This window comes from Natator depressus, chromosome 5 (assembly GCF_965152275.1).
Source record: "Natator depressus isolate rNatDep1 chromosome 5, rNatDep2.hap1, whole genome shotgun sequence".
NCBI lineage: Eukaryota > Metazoa > Chordata > Testudines > Cheloniidae > Natator > Natator depressus.
In genome coordinates this window covers 103,671,654-103,698,682 of record NC_134238.1, presented here as the reverse complement: position 1 = coordinate 103,698,682, position 27,029 = coordinate 103,671,654, and the positions used below count along the sequence as shown (strand labels likewise).

Below are 27,029 nucleotides of genomic sequence, written 5' to 3'. Positions count from 1 at the left end.
AAGCATGAAATCATTTTTGCTCCTGTAACGAAACAAACAATAACAACCGTCCAAATTATGTTCTACTGTCTGTAATACAGTACTGAAGGGCTCAAGAAATTCCCATACAAAACATGTTGACAGTTAAGATTGTAAATAAATCTATTCATGTATGCAACATTTTTAAAATAATTTGAATGCGAGGAAATGCATAGATAAAGGTTTCAGAAAGAACCTTAACTCTGCCCAACTGCAAACTATTCATCATAACCCTCTTACAACTTCCCCATCCTATCTAATATACATATGCAGTATAAGCCATAAGCTGTCATGAACCATCCATCCACATATGGCCTACATGATCCTGATGTTCACCTACCCATTATAAGCCACAGAAACCCATCTCTTGTCTCTGTTGTACAGACCAAATCCTAGATCTCCATCCCAACTTCCCACTATTCTCTAGAAATGACATGTTGCATTCTATTCTTCATATAGAGTCCACACCAATCAAAGAAGGACCTCTCCTCTCCTCCTCCCACCCCCCACTATCTACCATTTTCTTATAGTCATCTTATCTTATAGTTGTCAATGTACTCTCTTGATATGATGGAGTTGTGTGTGAAATTTTGTCATTTCCTGACTTCTGTGTTCTTAATCATGCAACCTTAATATTCCCTGAACCTCTTTTTCTATGTAATATACAGAGATGTTTAGTAATATCCAGTTATGTTACCACTCAAATGATGCCAGTTGCATTTTTACACACTTTTTAGTTAGCACTCCTACTGTTACTTTCTCTCTGTCTTTTATAAGAGGGAGTATCTGAAGCTTCAAATAACAGGTACTTGGAGTGCATTTGTTTGGCAATTTATTTCTCTGAAGAATTTCTTAAGCTCCTTTTTTCAACGGTCTGAGTGTGTGTGTGTGTTACTGCTTGAAAGTATTAGTTATAGACATCCTTAGAGCTAAAAATACTAAACAATTTCAGTATTTATACATGTAAAACAGATACGCTTAATGCATGGATAACAACTGTTTTTCACATTAAATAATTTTTCTGGCAAGTAATAAATCTAAAGGTACTTTCTATAATAAATGCATATAATAGAGAGGTAGTGCATAGTAGTGAAAGACCTTCGGATTTTTGTTTAATTAGCACTTAGTATTTCATTGCCCTACATTCGTGCCTACTACTTATGGGGCATATCCTGTAAACATTCCTTATTTAAGTGTAGGATAGAATTTTCAAATGCATCAGACTGACTTAGGGCACAAGTTCCATTGCAAGTTCCGCTTAAGTGTTTTTGAAAATGTCATGCATAGTGCTTACTAGAGTAAGAACACACAAGTGCTAGAGTACACGTAGTTCTTAATACAAGGTAATGAGTAAAATTTTCAAATGTGCCTAAGTGATTTAGGAGCTTGTGCAACTTTTGAAAATGGGACTTAGGCACATACATCTCATTGAAAGTCAATGGGACTTAAGCTACTAAGTACCTAAGTCACCTTTGAAAATGCAGTTGAGGCCACGTCTACACTATGGGCACTACAGCGGCATACCTGTGTCTGCTGAAACCCCGTAGTGTAGATGCAGACTACAGCAGGGCTTTTTCCATGCTGTAGCAACTCTACCTCCCTAAGGGATGGTAGCTAGTTTGACAGAAGCATTCTTCCGTTGACCTAGCTGCATTTTCAGTAAGGGTTAATAGTTCCAGCACTCAGGGGTGTGGATTTTCCACACCTTTGAGTGCTCTAGCTATGTGGACCTAGTTTTAAGTGTAAACTAGGCCTTAGGCTGCTGAGTCACTTATGCACAAATAAATTTGTTAGTCTCTAAGGTGCCCAAGTACTCCTTTCCTTTTTTGTGAATACAGACTAACACGGCTGCTACTCTGAAATGAGTCACTTAGGTGTTTTTGAAAATTTTACCGCTGGGACTCTCCGGGGTAGTAAGTGGGATTGGTGGCATATAGAGCTGGTTGCGAATTTTTTGATACAATGTCTTTTTGTCAGAAAGTTCCAGTTCGTCAAAACCAACACTTTTTGTGGGAACGTATGAGTTTTGACAGAGCTTTATTCAGAAAATGGTTTCTCAAGTTCAGGCTGGAATTTTTGGTCAAAATGAGAGAAAAAGAGGACCCAGAGTAGCCAGTAATCTAGCAGTTAGGGTACTCAGCTGGAAAACCAAAGATCCAGTTTCAAGTCCCTGCTCTACCTGATTCAGACTTGGGGCTTGAATGTGGGTCACCCATATCCCAGATGACAGCCTTAGCACTTGAGCTACGGAGTGAATCTCTGACTAGCCCAGTGGATATTTAATTATTTATACAAAGCGGAACTGCTCCCAAGACACTGAGAGCATAACCAGTTAGGACACTTTTCCTCACATGTGGGAGTCTTTGGTTTATGTCCAACCTGTGAATCTGAAGAGCAGGGACTTGAAACTGGCTCGCTCTCTCCCCCGCTGTGTTCCCTAATCACCAGACCATTGTCTATTCTAGAGTGTGTTTGTGTGTCTTTCACTTTTTGTAAAAAACTTTGAAAGATCTCCATTTCGTCTTGATGCAGGATGGGAACAATTTTCAAAATCTTCACAATTTTCGTGGGGCAGTAAAACCAGTTCCTACCCAGCTCCAGTGATATGGTTGTGGGACTTAGTAAATGTTCAGATTTAAATTATGATACAAAGCTGTATTAAAATCCACAAAGGATCTTTCCGTATCTCTCTTTTTTTATCTTTTTTTAAAACAATTTAATTGAAAGAATAAAATTTCCATAAATATGCACATTTTCCTTTTCTTGAAAATGGTTAGAAATTGAGAGAAATTCATGTTATAACATTTTCTCTTACAGAAATACTTATGATCATATTCCAAATATGGCATTGCAATATTATCTTGTGTTGGGCAACTTTTTTCTGTACATGCTTTAGAAAACGAGGGGGAAATAATTACCTGAACCCAAACTGGGCTGTTTAGATAACTAAGGTAAAATCCTGGCACCATTAAGGTGAATAGGACCTTTGTCATTGACTTCACTGCAGGGTCATGATTTCACCCCATAGTATTACACACTTCCAATTTGGGGAATTCTATAAACCTTGGCCATCCCTCCCTTATTGTGGAAGATGTGTGGATTTTTTTATTTAATTTGGGTCCTAAACTGGAAGAACAAAAGAAAGTTGAGTCTTCTGAAGTGCTTAATTGAGTACATTGAGAAAACAAAGGGGTTCAGATTTACTTCTTGCTGTCCTTAGGGATATAGACTTTTTCTGATCAGTGCACACAATATTAGTTCTATATTTTACTAACTGGTATGAATCATAAGAGGAAAATCTACATTTGTTAGTTAGCCACATATGTTAACACTCTTTAAATATTTCACTTGTTACGGCTCAGTAGAAAAATGTGCAGATGAGATTTAGGCTTTTTTCTTTTGGTTTGAATGTCATAGCAGTACACTTTAAAGACCTCCAGTTACACATACATTGAAAAAGCAGAAATCCTGGAAATCTTGCTTTTATGAAGCATGTGTTTCAAATGCAATTAATTTGTCTCCTCTTCCTTTGGTAAGAAAATAACTTTAATCTCTTCAAGTCTGTCTTCTTGACACTTGGCAGGCAGTGTATGTGTGTGTGAGAGAGAGAGAGAGATCCTGTTCTGCAGCTCTCTCTCTTTGATGGTCTCCAGTAGGCATCACCTGAGATAGACACTTGTGCCTAATTACAAAAAATAAATTATTTTAACTCAGAAAAATGCAAAGTACAATGAAATGAGGTTGTTAAAAATGAAATAATACTACTTATTACTTTTTTAGCATTAGCATTTAAATGTGAACATTATTCAACGCTGAACAGTTACAAAAGAAAAAAAGAAAAGAAAATACACATAAAAGAAACACATAGCAACTATAAAAAAAAAAGCCATTTTTAAATACACTTATGCTAAGTAGGCAGGCCAGTTCCCTAAGCATCTTGCTTGTCATTATCTTTTTCTTTATCAGCCTCAGCTATATCTTTGTAGGTATCATCATCAATTTCATCAGTATCCCCTTCCTGTTCATCTGATGGATATTGAGTCACCTTTTCTTCAGCCATTTTCTTCTCTAATCTTCAGTCGCGATACACAATCACCAGCCTGTTTCTGGTTTTTGAATAGATGATTTCCCAAACAAACCCATTTCATTCTGCACATGCAATAATACATGGAAACGTTAAAAGAATTTCTGCCACTGCTAGAGTACAAAGAGGACACAACCCTTTCCACCATGATGAAGGAATAAGCTGTTTTGATTCAACAACTCCACGGGATTGCACTCCATGTTGTTTTATAACTGAATGGGCTACTTCTTGCTTTATAATTTGTTATCTCCATCAGAATTGTTTGTTCATTTGTATATCCTTTAAAATATGCAACAACCACTATGAGGTCACAAGCTGAATTAAATTCATCATCACCAAGGTCTTGGCCCTGGAAGTGTGGATCAAGAAGGTAGATATCACTATGTTTGGAAGTGATTGTTTGATTTTTCTGTGATATTGTCTTGTGTATCATCTTTTTCTCTTCAGCTTTTGTAAGTGGACTCTCAGAAATGTATTTCTTAATGTTTGGAATTTGTTCTTGGCATCTGACAATGTAGAACTATTGTTTTCCATATTCTGAATGGGCTGAACAATGGGTTCACGCATTGATATGAATTTTGAGTTTCTCATCCAAAAGACATCCTCATTAAGAACATCACTGTGGATAACTTAGGAAGAACACCCAGCCACCCTTTCTTCATCAGCAGCTAATTGATGAGCTTTCTTGCATATTTCAAGATCTTAGAGACATTTAATAGAAGATGCCCATCAAGTATAACATGGCTTATTCAGTGTGGATGAAACTTAGCTGAAAAATGGCTGTGGTACCTATTTGTTTTTGAAAAACCTGACAATGCTTTTCACTTTTCATAGATTCCCAGGCCAGAAGGGACCACTGCGATCATCCAGTCTGACCTCCTGTAGAACACAGGCCATAGAATTCCCCAAAAGTAATTTCTAGAGCACATCTTTTAGAAAAAAAATCCAATTTTGGTTTTAAAATTGTCAGTGATAAAGAATCCACCATGACTCTTGGTAAATTGTTCCAATGGTTAATTACTCTCACCATTCAAAAATTATGCCTGATTTTCTGTTTGAATTTCTCTAGCTTCAACTTCCAGCTACTGGATCATATTATACCTTTCACTGAAGATTAAATTAAATATTTTTTCCCCATGTAGGTACTTATAGACTGTAATCATGTCACTACTTAGCCTTCTCTTGTTAAGCTAAATAGATAAACTCAATGAGCTCAATCACTGTAAGGCATGTTTTCTAATCCTTTAAACATTTACATGGCTATTCTTGAATTGTGGACACCAGAATTGGACAATAGTATTCCAGTAATGGTCACACCAGTGCCAAATATAGAGGTAAAATAACCTCTCTATTCCTATGCAAGATGCCCGCTTATACATCCCAGGATTGCATTAGTTCTTTTGGCCACAATATCACTCTGGGGGCTCATGCTCAGCTGTTCACCCACCATGAACGCAAATCTTTTTTAGAGTCACTGCCTCCCATGATAGAGCCCCCCATCCTGTAAGTATGGTCTACATTCTTTGTTCCTAGATGTATATATTTATATTTAGCCCCATTAACATGCATATTGTTTGCTTGCACCCAGTGTACACAGCAATCTAGATTGTTCTGCTCAGTGACCTGTCCTCTTCATTATTCCCCACTCTCCCAATTTTTGTGTCATCTGCAAACTTTATCAGTAATGATTTTATGTTTTCTTCTTCGTCCTTGATAAAATTTTTAAATAGCATAGGGCCAAGAACTAATCCCTGCAGGACGCCACTGGAAACATATCCATTCAGTGATGGTTCTCCGTTTACAATTACATTTTTAGACCTATCAGTTTGCCTGTTTTTAATCCATATAATGTGTGCCATGTTAATTTTATATCATTCTAGTGTTTTAATCAAAATGTTGTGCAGTACTAAGGAAAACACCTAACAGAAATCTACAAATCTTGTATATTACATCAATACTATCGCCTCTATCAACCAAACTTGTAATCTCATCAAAAAAAGATTTTGAGTTTCAGTTTAACAGAATCTATTTTCCATAAACCCATGAGGATATGCATTAATTACCCTTCTTTACTTGTTTATTAATTGAGTCCTGTATCAACTGCTCCATTACCTTGCCCGGGATCAAAGTCAGGCTGACAGGCCTATAATTACCTGGTTCATCTTGTTTACCCCTTTAGAAAAGTGACACAATTAGCTTTCTTCTAGTCATCTGGAACATACCAAGTGCTCCAAGACTTATTGAAAATCAACTTTTGTGGTCCATTTTGATACCTGATGAGAAAGTTGTCAGGTCTTGTATATCATCAGTGAAAAGTTACTTCATATGGGCAGTGCATCCATAACATGGAAGATGTGGATACTTAGTTATCATCACAGCCTAAGTAACTTTTATATTAGCTATGTTTTCAGTCACAACCAAAATAACCTTCCATGGACCCAATGCATTTATTATATTTTTTAACTGGTGAGCAATATATTCGGTTGTGTGGTGATGCTCAGTAATGCACTGGAATGAGTAAAACACTGGTTGTGGAGTTGTAACCATGAAGTTGATGACACCCTCACTGCAAATACTATTCCATCCATCAGACAGTAGAGACACTTGAGGAGCTTGTGCATTTGCAACTCCATGGGTTAGGGAAGGCTTTGACTACCCTGGCGCTGCTGCCGACCCACTGCCAGACAACTGGGCCACAGTGGCTTCCCCAAGACCTCCACTGCTTCCTTCACTCCACCCCCGACACCCAAAGGTCCCCACTGCTCTCCACATCAGTGAAGGAGCGACGCAGAGAGCTAGCGGACTGAGAAGGCTTGGCCGGGCGCTGCTGGGGCCGGAGGCTCAGCGGGAGGCAAGGGCCTTCAGGGGCAGGTGGAGCTGGCGCTCAGGGAGGCTGCCGGTGGCTCAGGCCAACCTGACTCTGGCTGGGGGGTGGCAGGGCCAGTGGCTTGGCCCAGTGCTGGGGCTGGCCCAGCACTCGGTGAGGCTGCCAGCTCAGCCCAGTGCTGGGGCCGGCCCGACTCTGGTGGCACTGGGCCGGGCAGTAGGTCGGGGGCGGGTGGCGGCTCAGCCCAATGTGGCTGGGACGGGCGGGCCAGGGCTCCTCTGTTCAAGGGGGGCCTCAGGGCTTTTTCTTTACGCTTGGGGGGCAATGGTTCGGCGGAAGGGGCAGGGCCGGTGGGCTAGCCTCTCTGCCCGTGACCAACTCTCTTTTTCACTTTGTCTGTTTCAGCATTCAGAAGACTTTCTGCACGCTGTTTTCTGTTTGGTTCTTATGAAAAAATTCTGGCATATAGGGTTTTTTGGCTTTATGAAATGGTGTATTGCTTGCATAATTATCTATAGCAAACTTACGGTCAAGTTCATTTTTCTGGTTCTAGGACATTCTATCCCTTAATACCAATTTAATGAATATCTGAAGACTTTCCAGGAGTAGGAGTTTTCAGTGCTGAAGCAGATGGAGTACCACAATTTGTATTAGAAGATGAAGAAATGTCATTCATATCTTCATGAAAAGACTCCATATTTCCTGGTGATGCTGCCAAAGATGGAGTAAAATGAGTATGCACAGAAGAAGACAAATTTTGATGCAAACCAGGTTTCCCTTTCTTGATGTCTGACTTCAGTAGTCTATCTTTGACAGTAGCTGGACACAACACAAGAGTCCAATGAATGTTTCTCCATTCTATCTATATGCATCATATACTCAGAAGCACAAAAATTACACTTAGCTTCAACAGTTTTTCCATGTTCGTGTCTAGTAAAAAATGTCGGCGCAAATGGTTTTGTCTTTCTCGGAGTTTGCATAATTTATTATGTCATTGTTATGAATGCCTCACTACTTTTGGAATGCTCTCTAGGTCAATGGTTCTCAAAGCCGGTCTGCTGCTTGTTCAGAGAAAGCCCCTGATGGGCCGGACTGGTTTTTTTTACCTGCCGCGTCTGCAGGTTCGGCCGATTGCGGCTCCCACTGGCCGCGGTTCGCCGCTCCAGGCCAAAGGGGGCTGCGGGAAGGGTGGCCAGCATGTCCCTTGGCCTGCGCTGCTTCCTGCAGCCCCCATAGGCCTGGAGCAGTGAAACGCGGCCAGTGGGAGCTGCGATCGGCCGAACCTGCGGACGCGGCAGGTAAACAAACCGGTCCGGCCCACCAGGGGCTTTCCCGGAACAAGTGGCAGACTGGCTTTGAGAACCACTGATCTAGATTATGAAGTACCTAAGTCAGCCAGTAGCCATTCACATCTTTTCTCTCTGTGTTGGGAGAGAAGGTTTAATGACACTTGGGCTATGTCTACACTAGCACTTTTGTTGTTAAAACTTTTGTTGGTCAGGCATGTGAAAAAACGCACTCCTGGTCGACATAAGTTTTCACTGACAAAAGTGTCGGTGTGGACAGTGCTATGTTGGCGGGAATAGCTACTGCCACTCCTTGGGCGGAGCAGGGGGGCGGTATAATTATGCTGATGGGAGAGCAGCCACATGGGAGACTTTACAACTGCGCAGCATATACTGATGGTATGCTGGTATGCCAATGAAGATAGACATACAGTGTTTTTTCTAGAAGATTTCAGCCAGTCAGAATGCTAAGCTTTCAATTTGTTCACCTTTCCCCCAACAGGTAGTTAAGATTTAGTCAACTGAGCAATCAAGACTTTAAGTGAAAAGGAGGTGCCGTGATGCAGTCAAAAGGGTAGGCGGCTGCTTACGTTAGGGCATTCTTGCTGGAATATTTGACAGCAATTGACCATGATCAAATAATAGGTGGTCAGTTGTCCTGTCAATTGACATTTTTTGACTGGTCAATTGACAGGCTTTCCAAGCCTAAGTGTACTGTGTTGCAAGGTTTTTATTCTTTGTCATACCTTTTAGGATCACACTGCTAAATCTCATATAGCTAACTTTCTTTTTTGCTGATTATAGACTGAGTAATGACCAAAAGAGGGTTCAGTTGCAGGTGAGGAGAACTTGGTGACCATTAGAGATATTAGCAGCTGTTATTAAAAAATGGTGACTATGTTTTGTAGGCAGAGGCACACTGAAAAAGATAAGGCACAATTAGTGTCATTTAACTGAGTATCAAACAGAATTGAACTTCATTCTCTAGTTGGCTTAGAGGAACTAGACCTCGTGGTATTTACTGAAATGTTGTGTGAGGAGGAGCAATGTCAGTAAAAGGACATAGGTTATATCCAGGCCCTTGTATTCTACTGCAGCACAGCAACATAGGTGCAGGGACATGAAACTGGAAATAAGCTCATTCCTCCCTGATGCATGAGGGAAAGGCTCTTCTGAGCCAAGTTGCTTGGGCAAAAATCATCTGAACCAAAGCCTTGAGTAGTGGAGCTTTGTCCCTTCAAAGCATATTCAGAAACTCATCCTTGAAAATAATGATTGATGAATTTTACACCAAATTACTATTTTAAACAATGACTTAGTTGTGTGTGTTAGATGGAGTAGGATCTGCAGAGATGAGAGTGAAGGGTATTTCATGAAGATAGAGTATATTCATATTTCTAAGGTAATTAGAGCATTTTCCAGAAAACTTTGGTTTCCATTGTGCCAGGAGGATAGGGATAGAGACAGTAGAAGGTGATTTCCACTTGACAGCAGTGCACCATTTCAACCTACTAACAAAATCTCTTCCTCCTTGATAGCAACACTCATGCTCTGGCTCCTTGCTCACCTGTTTTGTGCCTTTCTTTCCAAATGGAAGAGATGATAGCACAAGGGGAGATAGGTATCTAGAGATGTGGCTTCTGATAATTCATTACTGGTGTCTGGTAGCAACTGTACCTTAGACACTAAATGATCTGTTATGGGAACTCTTAACTTCTCTGTTCTCAGTCCACTTCTATACACACCATCTCCCACTTGAGCACATCCTAGCAGTATAATTTCTACAACTTTTATGCAGCTAACACCAATTCTCTTTTCCCTTTAGGTCTTTTACTGACCCCACCCTTGACTTCTTCAACATCTGTCTTAAATACATCTACATTTTATTTAATTATTATAACTTTCTTATTTGCCTGTCATAATGACAACAACACAAGAATAACTGGTTTGCAAGGGAAGTACCTTCATCTGCATCTTTAACTCATTATCTCCCTGTTCAGCTCTGACCTTCCTTTTACCTTTCAGGTCCATAACTGTAGATGCATCATCAACAGCCATATCTGCCTTTACCTTGGCAATAGTTCTGATGAATGGCTTGAAGTGACTTTTTCACTTCACACCTTGATTACTGTTAGCTTTCTCTTCTATGTCCCCTCCAACTCACTTATCCAAACTCTAAATTCAACAGAATGCTGCAGTGTCCTTTCTTAACATCTACACAAATGTCATTTCCTATCCTATTCTTCAAGGCCCTTCATAGACATACTTCCTTATCTTATCTCTTCCTATATTCCCATTCTATCTTCAAGTTCTGGCCCATTCCTTACTTTAATCTTTACAGATGTATCCCTTGATTTCACAGCATCAGCTACCAATCTACCCTCCTGCTTTTTTTTCTGTTGACTCTTTTATTCCTTTTTAAAACACAATCAGAAACCCTTCTCTTGAATGTCGACTACAACCAGTAAGCTTTTATCAAGCCTTCACATCTCTCCAAATAGAAACAACCAGGGAGCTATAAACTAGTTAGTCTCCAGAATTTTGCAAAGAACCAAAGTTCAACTATTTTAAAGGGTAGATTGCCAGAATTGTTTCTAGGTCTAGGTGTTATATGTGAAAAGCATCAAGGTTTCACAAAATAAATAAATAAATAGAAAATGGCCAGGGCTTTGTAAAATAATAGTGTGTGTTTGTTTTTGTCCATTCATTAATGTGTGTCTTAGAGTAATTAGGGTCAGATAGTTACTACATTCTTGTATTTGGATCATTAAAGTTCGACTATAACAGTTTGTTTAATAGGTGAAGATAGACTATTTGGCTAACAAGGGCAAGCATTATTTTTTTCCATTTGGAGTGTTCCTGTCATAGTCTTATTTCACTGATGATAAAATTTGTTTATATTTCCGTCTTCATCTATCCCATACCTTCCAAATGCTGGGGGACTGCAATCAATTACTAGAGAGGTAATAGATGTTGTCATAGCAATCTTTTTCTACAGTTGTACTCTGCTACTTACTTTCACAAATGCAAACACAGTAGGGGGTCAGTGGGAGGCCTAACCTTTCTCCCTACTTTTCACTTTCCAACCTGAAGGGAATTGAGGTGGGGGTTCTGCAAAGCATTTAAAATGGAAGATCTGAACCACTCATTGCTATTATTTACAGATACGACTGAGGTTTCTAAAGTGTACTGTAAAGAAGAACACACATTGAGCTACACTGCCTGGCCCTGTTGATCATTTTACTGACTATTTTATTTCCTTCCAAGAATGGCCTGTTCACTTCAGGAGGTTCCCTTTGGTGTCTAGAAGGATAGCGAGTGAGAGTCTTATTAAGGAAGCTCCCACGATGAGAATGTCCGTAGGCTTTTGTTGACTTTTGAGTCCTTTTCAGAATCTATATGTTTCTTTTTCTAAGTGTAATAAAAATTACTATATTTTACAAAGACCTTTTATAGTGCTCAAGAATATATTTTTCCAAAAGAGCAACTATGGGCAAATATTTTTTTGAGTGCCGTTATGTCATATTTTAGTATGGGAAATGCATAGTGCTTTTATTGCTTCAGGAAGTTTTTGTACTTTATTATCAAATCATCTCATAATGCCAACTGCTTTTGAAAAATAACAATTGCAGTTCTCCATCTCGTCCTCTAATATGGTTCTATTGCCATGAGCAATGTTATAATAAAGTGCAGTCAGCCTAATCTAGCTGCAACTGGATTACTGTCCTGTGTACACTCTGTGAATTTCTCTGTCTCAGTTAGTCATACTTCATTCTGATTAGGCAACAAGTATTTTGGATAATATGGAAACAAATCTGTAAAAGGTTAAAAGAAAAAGAAGAAACCATAAAAACAAGAAACTGCAGATACACCAGATTAAAGATGCCTTGTTGTTTTGCAGCCAAAGGTTTGGCCTGTTGTTAACTTCTAGTTTACTTTATTATCCATGATACCCAATATGTTTTTGTAGGGCTTCTAAACTACTAAACTCAGTGCACAGCCCATGTAAATGAACTCCTGGGGGAGGTGGGAGAAAGTGTATTAGGGAGGATTATAAGGGTAACAGCAGTGCAACTCCATCACTATTTCTGCAGGAGCCACTGCTCTGATTGGTGAGTCACCCAGTGCAGCAGGTCTGACTTAGTGGATCCACAAAGTCAATGACTTGCTAGCTCCTCTCTCATCTGCCGCCAATAATTCCTTACATTCTTGGGCACAGGAAACCCCTGTGGAGATGTGCTCCACAGTGCACAAACAGTACAGACCTCTTCACTCTCTCAGATTCTGAAATCTTTCAGTGGGGAATACCCTAGTACAATAGTTTTTTTTCCCTTTAAGTCCACAAGGTAGAATGTTCCTACATATGGACAAAAAACAATGCTGATTTAGACTCTTTCTTTAGCACAGAAATAATATATATATAAGCCAGCAAAAGCTAAGACAGCATGTTGATATTAAGCTACTGCGTGTTTGGAGAAAAGAAAGACGTTAAAAAAATATTTGTATTGCATTGTGTTTTTTGTTGGCTTTAAATGAAAAGGCAATTCCCTTCAAAGAAATATACATTAATACTAAACATAAGAACTGAAAGAATGTTGTGTGTAGAAGTCTTCTAGTGAATCAGTCACCTTGCCAGGAAAACTCTAATTTAATTTTGTTCTTAAAGCCAAACGTGGGGAGGGGAAGCGGGGGGGATCAGAATAGTGGGTCCACTTTTGCTTGATAAAAATCTATTTTATTATATTATCAATTAATGCTTCCTTTCTATATATTTAGGAAGAAACACAGGTTCTATAGCATTATCATAGATTTCACCATATCCCTATTCAATTGAGTTTGTTGGAAAACAATTCCAATGGATACTGATTAAATAAAATATTTATTTTAGCTGGTTTTCACCTGGTTTGATAATATGCTTTTCTAGAAAGGAATAAAGTATGCTTTAATTAATAGTTTCTGCCTAGGATAAACTCGAAGTTGGAATATTTAAGGGTAATAACAGTCAAGCCATTCAGAGTTCCAGGATTATTGCAGGTCAAAGTAGAGGGGCATTGACAGAGTATGTGTTTGTTAAGAAAGATTCCTTTCCTTCAGCATGCAAGTTTCCAGCAAAATGCATCCATATCCCCACTCTCCTAAAGATATAGGTTGAAATTCTGGCCCCATTGAACTGTCGGCATTAGACAGATTCTCAAATGGTGTAAACTGTCATAACTCCATTGAAATCAATACCAACTGGAGTCATTGCAGCTGAGAATCTGCCTCATTATCACTGGAGGCTTCTAGCATTGCTTTTAAAAAAAAACTATTCTAAAAGTTACAGATGTACAAATTCTCAGCAAGAATTTTTTTAAAGTGTTGTTTTTTAATCCTGTGCATTCTCCCACCACAATGAGAAAGACTTCACCCTCCCCACCCCCCAAAAGCTTTAAGTTCATGGAAGATAGGTCCATCAGTTGCTATTAGCCACGATGGTCAGGGATGCAATCCCATGCTCTGGGTGTCCCTAAGCCTCTGACTGTCAGATGCATGGATTGCATGACAGGGGATGGATCACCTGTGAATGACCCTGTTCTGTTCATTCCGTTTGAAGCATCTGGCATTGGCCCCTGTCAGAAGACAGGATACTGGGCTGGATAGACCATTGGTATGATCCAGTATTGCTGTTTTTATTGTAAATATTACAAAAGTACGTGTACACAATGCTTATTCATCAGTTCCATTATTTGGAAGGAAGGTAGGCAAAAAGAAAGATGGCCAAAATAAAGTGTCCTAGTGTACAGTTTCCCCTCGGAAAAAGAATTCTGTGTTAATATGTTTTTATAGTCTATAAAAATGACTAAAATGTCAGAGCTTTGTAAGTGTCAGGATATTTGACCCCTTACAAATGCATGTATGCTATAGACAGCTGATGATTTAGAACATGAATCATACTATAGAAAGATTAGGGTAATAGCAACAAGTATTCTTGTCTGTTTTAGGATTACATCTAAAAAGGTTGATTAAGATACTCATTTGCAAGAGAGTCTTCTTCATACAGGGAATCCCACTGAATAGCAATTTATTTAATGGAAAATCCTGCCTAATAGATATTTTTTTCTTTGTCTCAAACTGCTTTGCACTAATTTAGTACAAATGTGGCATTTTAGTATCAACTGTCATTAAGCTCGTCTCCATGTTTTACATACTTATTTTCCACTCTGCACAATAATGGGGGTCAGTTTCATGGTTACCCTGCATAATTTGTCCATGCTCCACAGTTGCAGAACCATTTGTATCCTGAGCAGAGGACTCCCCAAGGAATAGGCACATAGCACCTGTGTGTCTACCAGATCTTGCTGCTTCTCCAGTGCCAGTGATTCTGCCCTCTTGTCCTGGACTGAGTGCTAGGATATTGCTTTAGGGAGGGCATGCAGGTTTTTCTCCACCAGCTGAGCTTGCTTCCTCTTAACATGGACCCTCTTGCCCTGTGTGGCCGGCTCTCCAGCCCTCTTCTTCTCCCCTCTCCATTATGTAGCCTTGAGTGTGGGACCACTAGATCACACATTAAGTTGTTTTTCCCAGGGCTTTCTCACTAAGTCCCCCAGAATGCACTCTGGATTTAAGAGCCCAGGAAGTTTGGTGCCTTGTGGGTGCCCAAGCTCTCTGGGAACCAGGTTACCAGACACTTTTTGGACCCTCTCCATTCTGTTTTGGGAGAGAATCCTGAGGCCAATTCCTGGATCCCTTTGTCTCAATAGAGAGTAGGTCTTGAAGCTACTTGGGGTCGCTGTTGAACTGCTCTCTCTTTAAAGTGTTCACTAATGCATAGGAGTTATTGTCTGGCTATTCCGAAAGAAGGAGAGGAGACATTTGCCATGGGTTAATAAGGCCGCAACTTTATTATTAGATGTCTGGGACAGCAGATAAAAGTGTACAGTGCAGGTAACCCTATGTTTAGTCCATAATTACCCGGGGGGCTTTTACCAGGTTCCCCTCTTTTTTCATCTGGCATATCCATTGCCAGGACCTTACCATCCACCACCCTCACCTTGTAGGAGGGTTAAGATGGACTATAAGAATGGGGGGTTGGCTCCCTGCCGTCCAATCATAGGAGTCCTCAACCGCCCCCAGTTCGTTCCTTTTAAACCCCACATTCCCAGCGGCTGAGTCAGTGACTACACTGACCCTTTTTGCAGCAGTTTTCATCCCCTCTCCCCAGCCATAAAGCACTGTTCCCTTCACTCAGCCAGACAGCCAAATCCCCCCCTCCCTACCCCCGCTGCGCACTTAAAGGTGCAGAAGGGAAGGTTCACACCTCCTTTTACCCGTTATTTTTTTTAAAAAGCAACTAGTAAAGAACAAGTAAAGTTGCACAAGTAATATCACAGAAAGTGAATATACGCTAATATTAGGGTGTTCAGGTTCCCACAGCAACATTAATTTGGCCACGTTTGCACATATGTAGCACTTTCTACACATACTTGACTCTTAAATGTGTGCCTTAATATCTTAAAACAGTCCATGAAATATGGATAAATTAACATTTCAGTAAAAAAGGACTTGTGCTTTTCCTGACTTCCATGGTTTTCTGTGATCTTCAGCAGCAATCTTGAAGTTACCTTGACTTAAGTTTTTTTTTGTAATGGTGTTTCGGCCTTGTTAAACAGTTTGTATGTATGCCAATTGCTATGTGGGAAATAATATGAAACAATGTCTGGAAGAATAATTCCACTCTTAAGTTGAAGAAAAAACCCTCTATTTTAACTGTTTCATATTTAACTTGAGGAAGCTCAGAACTGGGACTTTCATTGGAAAATTCTAAATAATGATAAAATATGTTGTGGCAAATTGAAATCAATTTTGATTATTAACTTTTTAAAAAAAGGTTATTTAATGAAAGCAAAATCCTATTTGCATTATTGTCACTATTTAATGTTGATATTGCGGTGTGGCCCAAAGGCCCTCATCAGGATCATATTTGTATTGTCATAGGATCTGTACAAAAAATCATGCTGGGGGGAACTGGGGTTGGCCCATGCCAAATGCACGGAGGATCTCTGAGCTGTTCTGTTGGCAGAGAGCAGGACTGTTCAGAGAACCATCTAAGACTAGGCTCTGTAACAGACTATTCTACTACCTTTGAAAGAGGGCTGCATATACAGTGGGTCTTAACTATGTTTCCAAGCCAGGAAGTCATGCCCCACTAGGCTGTGGTGCACTGGTGGGATGCATTAGCCATTTCAGTTTAGTGCTTAAGGAAGTGCTGTGCTGCAATCGTACCTAGATAAATGTGCACACTGTATGCCATATAGCGACAAACCCAAAGAAATACTGTGTATATTTAAAAAAAAGAACAAAAAACAAAATACAATCCCAAACTACTTTTCTAACAGTTCAGCTTTAAAAATCTTTTTGCTGCCTGTTTGATCAAAGAACAAGTTAGACCTAGGACTGCAGGCAGTTGCTGCTGTTTCTGTAGAAGTATATTAGTTTCATATGTTCCATTTGGAAGAGTCTGAAATTTATCATTGTAAAAACAATTCCAAGTCCTATTTTTGTTAAGTCAGAATAATTTCTTGCTCACCTAACATGCTCCATCATTTTCAGACCTGATTGTCTTTCTATTTGTTTTTCCTGGTGGTGTTTCTAGTTTAAGGGTGGCTGAGTAGTTTGTGACTACTGAACTGGTAAGAGTTTTTCCTGTCCTTTCTGACTGGCTCAACAGTTATTAATGTTGCTTTTCAGCTGAGATTTGAGGATGAAATCTGTTTATCGAACAGTAGATGGAAATCTACTTGACTTGCACAGAGATGTAGCTGAGTTGCAGGGGCTAGAAAGTGGGCACATTCTAGAACTATGAGTGTGGTGAATGAAGCATAAAAGTAGAGTATCACCACTTTTCTCCCCACTTCAATCCTATATACTTTGTCATATGCAGGATATGGTCAGCTGTTTTATTGTAGCAAGAATTATGCAAATTGTTTCCGCATCAAACCAAACTCCAGATCAGAACACTCCTGAACTTTAGAAAAATTCAGCTCTAGATTCCGTTTAGGCCAGTCCAGCCCTCCAGATCTGAATGTATCTGAACTTCGAGGAAGCTGGGGTCTGGCTACTAACTTGGTCCTATGCGAGGCATATAGGGCTACATTTTCTGCTGTTGTTAATTAGTTTCATAGGTGCTGGGACTAAGGGTGCTGGGGATGCTGTCGCACCCCCAGCTTGAAGTGGTTTCCATCATATACAGGATTTACAGTTTGGTTCAAGGGTTCTCAATACCCCCACTACAAAAACTGTTCCAGCACCCCTGATTGGTGCAGCTCCACAGACTGGAGTAGGCCTGTATCAGTTAACAACAGCAAAAAAAAAAGTCTCAGCTTTTTTATGGGAATTGACATATCTGGCTTCCCTATATTCCTGTGGCTTGGAGGAGAAAGGGCTATTCGAAATTCTCATCTGGAAACTGTTTGCACTAGGGCAGCATCCGCTTCCACAGTATTCATGTTACTACTGAAAACTTAATATTTATATCCTCTCATTTCAAAGGAGTATTTCCTTTTCTGAAAGGGATTTTCCCCTTTGCCCCAGGTAATTGATTTTCTAAAAGGAGTCTTCAAGTGCAGTTTGATTTGTTCCCAAAAGTCATTCTGGAAGAGGGCCTTCCAATATGAGAGTTCACCTATCTCAAGCTCCCTTTCAGAAGTCACATGGGAACGTGAACAACCAACCCTTCAGTTTCACCTGTCGTGTATTTGGTTTGTAGATGAATATAGTTGAGAGTATTCCATGGAATACTGTCTTTGCAGCATGTGATTGAACAATAGCTCTGTTAGGCTTCTATTATCTTGTTTCTATTGAAGTCATTGGGAATTTTGTCATTGACTTCAATTGAAGAGTAGGACCCTCACTTTATAGACTGTGCTGAAGATATGTTTTTAATTGATATTACAAAACTTAAGAATTGATATTGTATATTCCAGTTAGGCCACACTACAATGAGAAAAAGAAGATCCTCTGCACCATCACCTCCAAGCCTTTTTGCATGTCGCCCTCTAGGCATGATATGACCTCCGATAGCCCATCTGCAAGACTCCTGCTTTACCTACATTTAAGTCCTTTTTAAAAAACCCTCTTTTGCTGTGCTGAATACAGTGAATAGTGAATACAGTGGTATTAAAAAAAATCTGTCTTTGTTGCTCCTTTTCCCATAACGTCTAGCTACGCTTTTGTTTTTCTCCTTCCTGTAATCTCCTCAGGGTAGGGACTGTCTCTTCTTGAATCACTGGAAAGCATGTAGTGCACTGTTGGTGCTCACAAATAGACTACAATGAAGAAGTTGAAATTCAATTGGTTGAATCTGTTCTAAGAGCTGTATTACAGTATTTAAGAAAATTGGGTATCACCTGATAACCAAAATGCTCTTGTGATGCTTACTGCTCCATGCTCCTGTGCCATGTGATTAGGAGTATCACCTGCTTCATGCTGACTGAGGAGAACTCTGATGTGGTAGTACCCTGTGGGGATTCAGGATATTAACGCAAATTTGGATATAACGCGGTCGTGGCCATGGATCCCAAATTTAAGTACTGTACAGTACAATTTTTTTGAGTATAGACGTGATAAATCGACCGCTAGCGTGCTCCTGTGGACTCTAGTACTCCACCGGAACAAGGAGCGCAAGCGCAGTCGACGGGAGAGCGTCAGCTATTCACGCAGCTGAAATTGCATATCTTCAACCCCATGCAGTAGTGTAGACAATCCCTAAGACGATTGCTGTAGGCCTAGAACACCATACAAATGTAATGTAGTAAAAATTTACAGGTACAGTATTTATCTTTAGAAAGATGTCAGAAATGTCAGGAAAAAGGAAGGCTTACTCGGTGCAGGAGAAATTGGAAGCTATCGAATGACTTAGAAATGGCGAAACCCAGGCAATGATTAGCTGCGATATTGGCATTAATGAGTCCACCTTTTGTGGATGGCTAAAGAATGCTGACAAGCTCAGAACTTACATGTATAACCTGGATGAAGAGCATGGCCTTCAAAGAAAACGAGCCCGTTTAGCGAATGATGCCGATCTTGATTCTGCGGTGTACACGTGGTTTGTGCAAGAACAGCAGAAAGGCATTCCGATCTCTGGTCTGCTTATAGCCATGCAAGCGGAAAAATTCGTCCGGGAACTTAATGGCGAATTCTGCAATTTTAAGGCGAGTTCAGGTTGACTATGGCGATTTCAGAAAAGACACAGAATCTCTCAGATTGCAGTTTCGGGAGAAAAACGCTCTGCTGACACCGACACCGCGCAATCATACCCTGTGAAGCTGAGGGAAATTTTACAGGCAGAGGGTTACTCGGAGGAACAGGTTTACAATGCAGACGAAACAGGAATTTATTATAAAATGTTGCCCGATAAAACCCTGACTGTCAGAACAGATGAACGTAAGAAAGAAGGATATAAACAGTCAAAAGATCACCTTACTTTATTGTTTTGTGTGAATGCAACAGGAAAGCTTAAATTAAAACCATTGTGCATTGGAAAGTCTCGCATGCCTCAGTGCTTTCATCACGTAAATGTAAATTGCCTGCTGTTTTCATACAAGAACTCCAAAAATTCCTGGATGACCAGAGAGATTTTTGAACAATGGTTCTTCACCAAATTTGTTCCTTCGGTGTGAAAGCATTTGCTGGCAAAACGCTTAGAAGAAAAGGCCATTCTTTTGCTAGACAACTGTCCAGCGCATCCTCCGACCGAAGGACTCAGAATCCGTGATGGTAAAATACGGGTTGAATCCTTACCTAAAAAAAATCCAGCTGCTTGATCAAGCACTATCGACAGAACTTGGTACGACAAATGATAGAAAGCGAGTTGTCTGTCACCGATTTTCTGAAGAAGTTGACTATAAAAGACTTCTTTTACATTGGCGGCGATTCCTGGAATTTATTACACGCTGAAATGATAAACCGCTGTTGGATGGTGGGACTGAGAGAGTCGTTTGGCCACCTGCTCCTGGAAGAAAATAAAGAAAGCAGATCACAGTCTGACGAGAAATTCAACTTTGAGGGATTTACAGAGGAGGAAGTTGGAAGAACAGGCATGGAGTGAATGCAGGAGCTGTGCCAGCAACTGTCCGGGCTTGGGGTAACTGTTCTGCCACAAAATATCCAGTCCTGGATAAGAGGTGACGATGAAGCAGAAGAATTTTGTGCCGTTGCTGAAAGTCTAACAGATGACCGAATTCTTCAGGCAGTATGACCAAACAACATTCCAGAAGCTGAAGAATTGGCCTTTGCCATGGAAGAAGAAGAGGAAGATGAAGTGGACGTCGTTCCAACGTCAGCTGCGACCGCAGCTGGCTTAGAGACTGCTTTGAGATGGTTTGAGATGCAAGACGTTGAGCCTATAAAAATTATGCAGCTACGTAGTCTTTTGCAGTTTGCAAAGCGGCAGCGGCACAGCAGCAAGAAGCAAGAGCAACTCACTGACTTTTTTAAGAAAAACTAGACTAGTTTATTGTAATGTCTACTTTAAATCTCTAATAAAGCAACACTTTTTTTCTCGTTTATTGTTTCCTTCAAGTAGGAGTTTATTTGTTAAGGTTTTCTATACTTTATGGATGTGACATTTACTGTATACAGTAATTTCATTTTAACGTGGTCCCCGCTATGACATGGTACTTGGCATGGATCCCAAATCCCATGTTCTAGCGAGGGTCTGGTGTACTTGTTTCCACCCTCTACTCTTCTCAGTTCATCTCACATACTAAGGAAAATTGACTGGAATAGTTATGTGGAATAGCTTTCCATGTGGACACTCCATTCTGGAATACAAGTCACTTTATTCTGGAATAATTAGTGCGCTTCCAAAGTGAAGTAATTATTCTGGCATAAAATTCCGTTTTTTATTCTGTAGTACAGTATCCACAGAGGGAGCTAGTCTAGAATAGCTATCGCAGAATAGCTTATCCTGGTCAATTTTCCTGTGTAGACAAGCCCCAAGACCCAACATAGAAGTTTGGGACAGGTTGAGAGGAGACGGTCACACAGTGAATGTAGTACCTTGCAGCTGGGAATTGTAATGAAATTGTTTTGCATGGGGCCAAAGGTTGGCTAGAACAAGATATACAACTTGGTTACAAATAAACCCTAAACCAGAGGAGGTGGGGGAGAAATATTGCTGTACCCTTTCTTCTCTCACCTCACAGCTGTTTCTGTATTTACTATCTATTATACCATGTTCCAAATGTTGCTTTCTCACAAAGCAAGTTGGCTCTTGCCTCAGTGTTCAGTTCCCAGGGAAACATGGTGGTGCTGGGAGAGTTATACGTTTTTTGTTGTAAGAGTAATATCACATTGGCTTAGTCTTTTACTAGTGGATGCTTGGAGGTGGCATAAGTTTTGTAATATTAGTTTAGTCCTTATAAAGCTTTTCCATATTAGTTTTCACAAACAAGCAAACAGAAACAACCATCAAAAAAAGGCCTTGCCACTTTATTCAGTACAGTTTGATACAATTGTCGATGAGGAGGTCCAGGGCTGAGGCTAAGCGTTGTTGTAGGTCAGAGCTTCGGCAGAGCTCTGTGGAGAAGCTTGACAGCACTTGACTGTCTCATGGCTTGTTTCTCTCCAGTGTTAGCCCGTCATCCACATGACTTCACTAACAATATTTTTTAAAGAAACCACCGACAAAAACAAAACCACCACCACCAACAACAGCAACAAAAAACACCACCACCACCAACCTCTGCCTGCCTTCTCCAAACACATGTATTTTCACAGCCTAAAATGCCAAAACCCTGCTGTAGAAGCATAAGCAACGTAAGAGAAGAAATAGAAGTTCAAGGTTCACCTGCAGAACATATTAGTATGTTTATCGGGTTAGTTAAGGCTGTGACACACTGAAGGTGCAGAGAGAAGGAGCAGCAAGGGTTTCAGATTGTGTGGTGGGAGCGATAATGAATGTCACCTGGAGCAGAGACAGAACGTTTGGCACTATTGGTATATGTGTTTAGAATGAATGGGATGGTGTGTCTTTAATAACTGCAAAACACCTTATCTTCTCTTCTGAGCCAGCTTGCTTGCCATATTTTGTGTGTTTTCCTTTCTCTTACAGGCTTCCTGTAGATTCTGGGAAAAAAAGGCATTTAAAAGCCTTATTTCACTTTTCAACTGGGAGGTCGGGGAAAAAATACTTTTCAGTGTCACACTGGAAAAGAGTTTAGCAAAATAGTCTTGTGCAGATCATATTCTTTCTCTTTCCCTGAGCCCTCACCTTTTTTTTTTTTTTAAATTACTAACAAACCCCCACTCCCTACCCCCCCAAGGCATATTTTATGGCTCAGACATGAACCTTAGCGGCCATTATATTTCCACTGTGCTTGTTTGCAGATGTCAACTTGAAGATTTGCATGGTACAAAGATTGTGTCACCCCTTCAGTCTAGTAAAAGCAAAAACAAAATCACCTCTTCTCTGAAAATGCATTTCATACATCTCCATCTTTGTGATAGCACTGAAGTCATTATGTAGCAGTTGGCCCTGATACGCTTGCACAGACACAAATTGAGTCCGACAGGACTGATGTCTCATGGACTTTGCTGTCATTTGAAATGCTGGCACAAAGATGGTAGCGATGAAAGCGGGGAGCTGGTGCCTTCAGCACTTTGCCTATGAAAATTTCTTAGATTCATATCTCTTGATAGCTGATTCGAGAGGTAGTTTTACAAAAGAGATTGATAACAGCAATAGATTCCTAACATCTGGTCATCTCTTTTTTTCTTCCTTGAATAGATTCTTTCAGCATTGCACTGTAGTATAAAATAGGCTCTTCATTCTACCCACAAGTCTGTAAGATCCATCAAGTGGAATAATTAATATAATTCCCCCCCTTCCCTTTTGGTTTTTATCTTCACTGCATGGAAGCTACTCATGCAGGGTAATGAAAAAGATAGTATCTGTTTTTCTTATTGTGCTTGAGCTAAGTTTCAGACCTGCCAAAGTTATATCTTACAACTCTTTCGAAAAGTGCAATTAAATTGCAGTGTTATTTTAGTGACACAGTCATGCTATTTTGGGATATCTCTAATATTTCCTCTCAGAGGGAAGCATTTCTATGTTCTGCAATTTCTAATATTGCTTGGGTGGAGTGGATTTACCAAAGAATAAAATGCATTTCTTCTTAAAGGCAGATGCTTAAACTGTATTGTTGATTAGTTCTTATATAACATGTTAAATTACACTGACTGAACTGAATATGGGCTCTTTATTCATGATTTCTGTATTACATAATTTAAATATACAGGAAAATCAGAGAGGAAATGTAACCTTTTAGACATGTGGGACCAAAAGTGAATATGAGTTTTGAAGTGTTAATATGGGGGATCCAATAGGCTAGCATTGCAAAGCCAGCATTAGGAATAGTCTGAGAAGCAGATTTAGCCCTGTCATTCCTACCTGATGCCAGGAAAGCAGCTTCCAGTATGTCATTTGTTAGTGGACTTTTATCCTGGACGTTGAATCCATTCTTAAACCCTTCCTTACAGCATCAGTATGCCTCATTCTGGTGATGTATTAAACAAATAGTTCATTAGAAATGACAACTCATTCTCATGGTGTATTACTCAAAATGCAGTGCTGAGCCGGCAAAACAAGATCCAACACATGGGATCGGTTGATCTGAACATGAGAGAAGAAAAAATATACTGGGGACAGGATGCTCTGTGGCTCCAGCATTCTGGGTTCAGTACTAGAAACATCTGCAGCACCTCGCTACCTTCCATGTACTACAGTCTCCTGAAGATTCTTTGTATTTTTAAACTGTTTTGCCTCTAACACTAAATATTGGGAAAAACAAAAACAACCCCCTAACCATATTTTGCTCTCTCTCTCTCTTTTTCTCTCCACCACTCCACAGGCTCTGAAAATACTTCATCAGAAATTTCAGACCGGACAGACTCATAGTGGCTTTTGAGCCAGTGAGACTGAGGCTGCCAAAGCATGCTGGTGCCAAGCTGTCGGATGATGCACGTAGCCAGGCCAGTGGTGGTGCTCCTGTGCTTTCTGCTTTCTGCTGATGCTGAAAGTAAGCTTTACTTTTCAATGGTCTTGAGGTTTTAGCCATAATGAACAGTTTTGTTTTCAGCTAATAGTTGCTGAGGGCCTCTGAATAAGTCTCCTTTTCAGTAAATCTTAAAACTCTGTGAGATTCTCTGGCTCACAGCCAGTATTTGAACAGGTTTGTTTTTGTGACTCCCTTACCATTTTTCCTCTTAATGCCTCTTTTCTTAGTCATCTAACAGTTTCTACTGTTCTCTTTTTCTTTTCCTTTCTTTTTGCCAGTTAGTTGGTAGAGATAATACTAGTGAAATTATATAGGCAAAATGAAGCCTAACCTTGTTTACCAAATGGCAAAGATCAGTTCGTTCCATTAGGAACTTGTTTACTTCCTTGGATATTTCTTTTTAAGTTTAGTAAAATAAACAATAGACTGTTGAGTCCAATTAAAATTCCAGGCGCTTTGTAGCTGTCGCAGCAGCTGTTCTAATGTATTATTTCCGACAGCTGTCGTGGAGTACAGTATTCAAACAAATCAAGCAGAACTGACAACTTTGATCTGAGTGGGTAGTATAGGTACCTAGGTTCTGTGTATTGGACTCATTTTATGATACTGCAAGGTTTTGGTCAATTAGCTTACCAATTAATGAGAAGATAATATCTTCTTTTTAATTGGAAAATAATTAGGCCTACCTTGTTTACATGTGTTTGTTTTTCCCAGCTGTCCTGTGGCTTTTTGCAGAAATGTTATACCAACAAGAAAAGCCACTTGCCTGGACCTGTTGACAGGCTGGTTTACTACAAGCTGTTCAGTTCACTTGGTACAGCAGCCCTTTTCTCTTGGATTTTCTTAGGACTATTAAAACATCAGCATTCATGAACTCTCCACCCCCCCCACCCCCACCCCCATTTTAAAGTGGATTCTGATCTCCCTTACAACTATGAAAACACAAAGGGGCAACTCTGGTGAATTAGACAGAGTTACAAGAGAGTAAAAGTGGTGTGAGATCAGAATCGGACACTATTTTAGTGAGAATACATTCAGTTCTTGTTAAGGCTGTTACTAAACTCATTGTGGACTCCAAGTGCACTGAATTACATTGAGACAGCAGCTCTTAAAACATGGAAATGGAAAAAAATTATTAAGGCTCTGTTTTCTAAATATAGCTCCATGAAATTGAAATACATGAAAAAACAAGCATGCACAAAACATACATGTTTGTAGAGTACTGACAGTTGAGATTACAGTATTTGGGTCGTTTCCAGACTGTTAATGACCAGCTGGGATAGTTGTGTCTAAGGTGAAGCCAAGGACATTTTAAGACTTTAGCCAGCAAATAATTAACTGGGAAGTAGCTCAAGCACTAGACATTTCTGCTGTTTTAAAGCACCACCTATTTTAAAAGACAAAATCTATGCTCAGTGAACAACAGATTTTGGAATCTGGCATTGCTTTTCTGTGTAAGATGCCAGAGTACTGTACTTCTGGTGGAGCCGAAGTGAAATTTTGTGTGTGTTTATATTGCTTGTTCTTTACCAATCAGATAACAACAATTGGCAAAAGGACCGCTGCACTGTTCTTCTCTTTTATAAAGCTTATGAGAGAAGGGAATATACTCCATTGAGGACTAATGTAGGATTTACTTTCAGACAGGCTGTACTATAAAAGCACTTTAATAAGGATCTTAATAGTGCTTTGAGATTAGTTTTTCAAAATTATTGTGTTCCTCTCACATTTCTTTAATACTTAAAACAAAATGTGGCAGTAGGCTCTTAGGCATTGTTGTGGCAGGAGGTTGCTTTGTTAATAAGTATCTTTTATTAGCATGCAGCATCAGCATGCAGATTAAGGGTTGTAAAGTTGTGCTTTAGGATTAGGATGAACTTTTGTAGCAGTTATTGTTGATTAATCTAGGCTAGACACTAAGGAATGGTCGTGATGGGTAGAAAAGTGATGCAAAAATAAAGATTATTCACCTGTAACCAGAATTATTGCAGATGGTTTCTGCAGAGGTCAGGCACATCCCAAGAGTGGAAATCTGCAGAGGCCCTTTAAAGAAGATGCTTATCACGTGTTTAGTTTCTTTGATTTTTGCACACTGACTTATACCATATTGTTGTGTCGTTGCTCATTAATATTTTACTGTGATGGTATTGGATAGCAAATGTGTCCTGATTGCTTTCAAAATAAGAAAAAAATTTCATCATGTTTCCACAATTCCTTAAAAAAAAATCCACAAATCAGCCATAGGCCAGCTGAGTTCTATGACAGAGAAACTGACAGTTGATCCGCTACCCTTTCTGGAAGGTGTCCCTGTAGTTAACGGGCATTACCAGACAGAATTTCAGGGAACCAGGGCAGCCAGCCAAAGAGGGATAAATTAAGTTAACCACATCTTGGAGGGGTCGATAGCCTTAACATATCATCTACTATTATTATGCACTAAACTATTTATTCTCATTATTGTTGTTTGCCACTAGAAGAAAGAGAAAAAAATTGTATGTTTAGATCTATATTTAAAAGATTTAAAAACAGGAAAAATATATTTTTAATATCAGAAGGCTATAGGACATGTAGCTAAAATATCAGTATCAAACTAGAAATGGAATCATTACATCATTGAGAATTTGCTTCTCTAAGGGAAACTGAAATTCCTGAAACTAAACCCAACCATATGTATACTAGCCATGATTGTATCTTGGAGGGTCTGAGATGACATTCAAGAGTAATGAGTGGTTGGGTAATTGTATTAAACAAAATAATATTTTTGGTACATGTGTTTT

The 27,029-nt window shown here is 39.7% G+C and overlaps 1 protein-coding gene across 45 annotated transcripts in view; it reads left to right on the top strand.

The window, feature by feature from the left end:
• The window catches only part of PTPRD (protein tyrosine phosphatase receptor type D), a 1,647,138-nt gene that overhangs the window by 1,224,572 nt on the left and 395,537 nt on the right, over positions 1-27,029 (top strand). For all 45 annotated transcript variants that reach the window (XM_074953350.1, XM_074953349.1, XM_074953347.1 and 42 more), the window contains one exon: positions 24,106-24,273. In XM_074953350.1, the coding sequence (XP_074809451.1) occupies positions 24,189-24,273 (85 nt within the window). In that variant the 5' untranslated portion in view covers positions 24,106-24,188. The remainder of the gene's footprint in view (positions 1-24,105; positions 24,274-27,029) is intronic.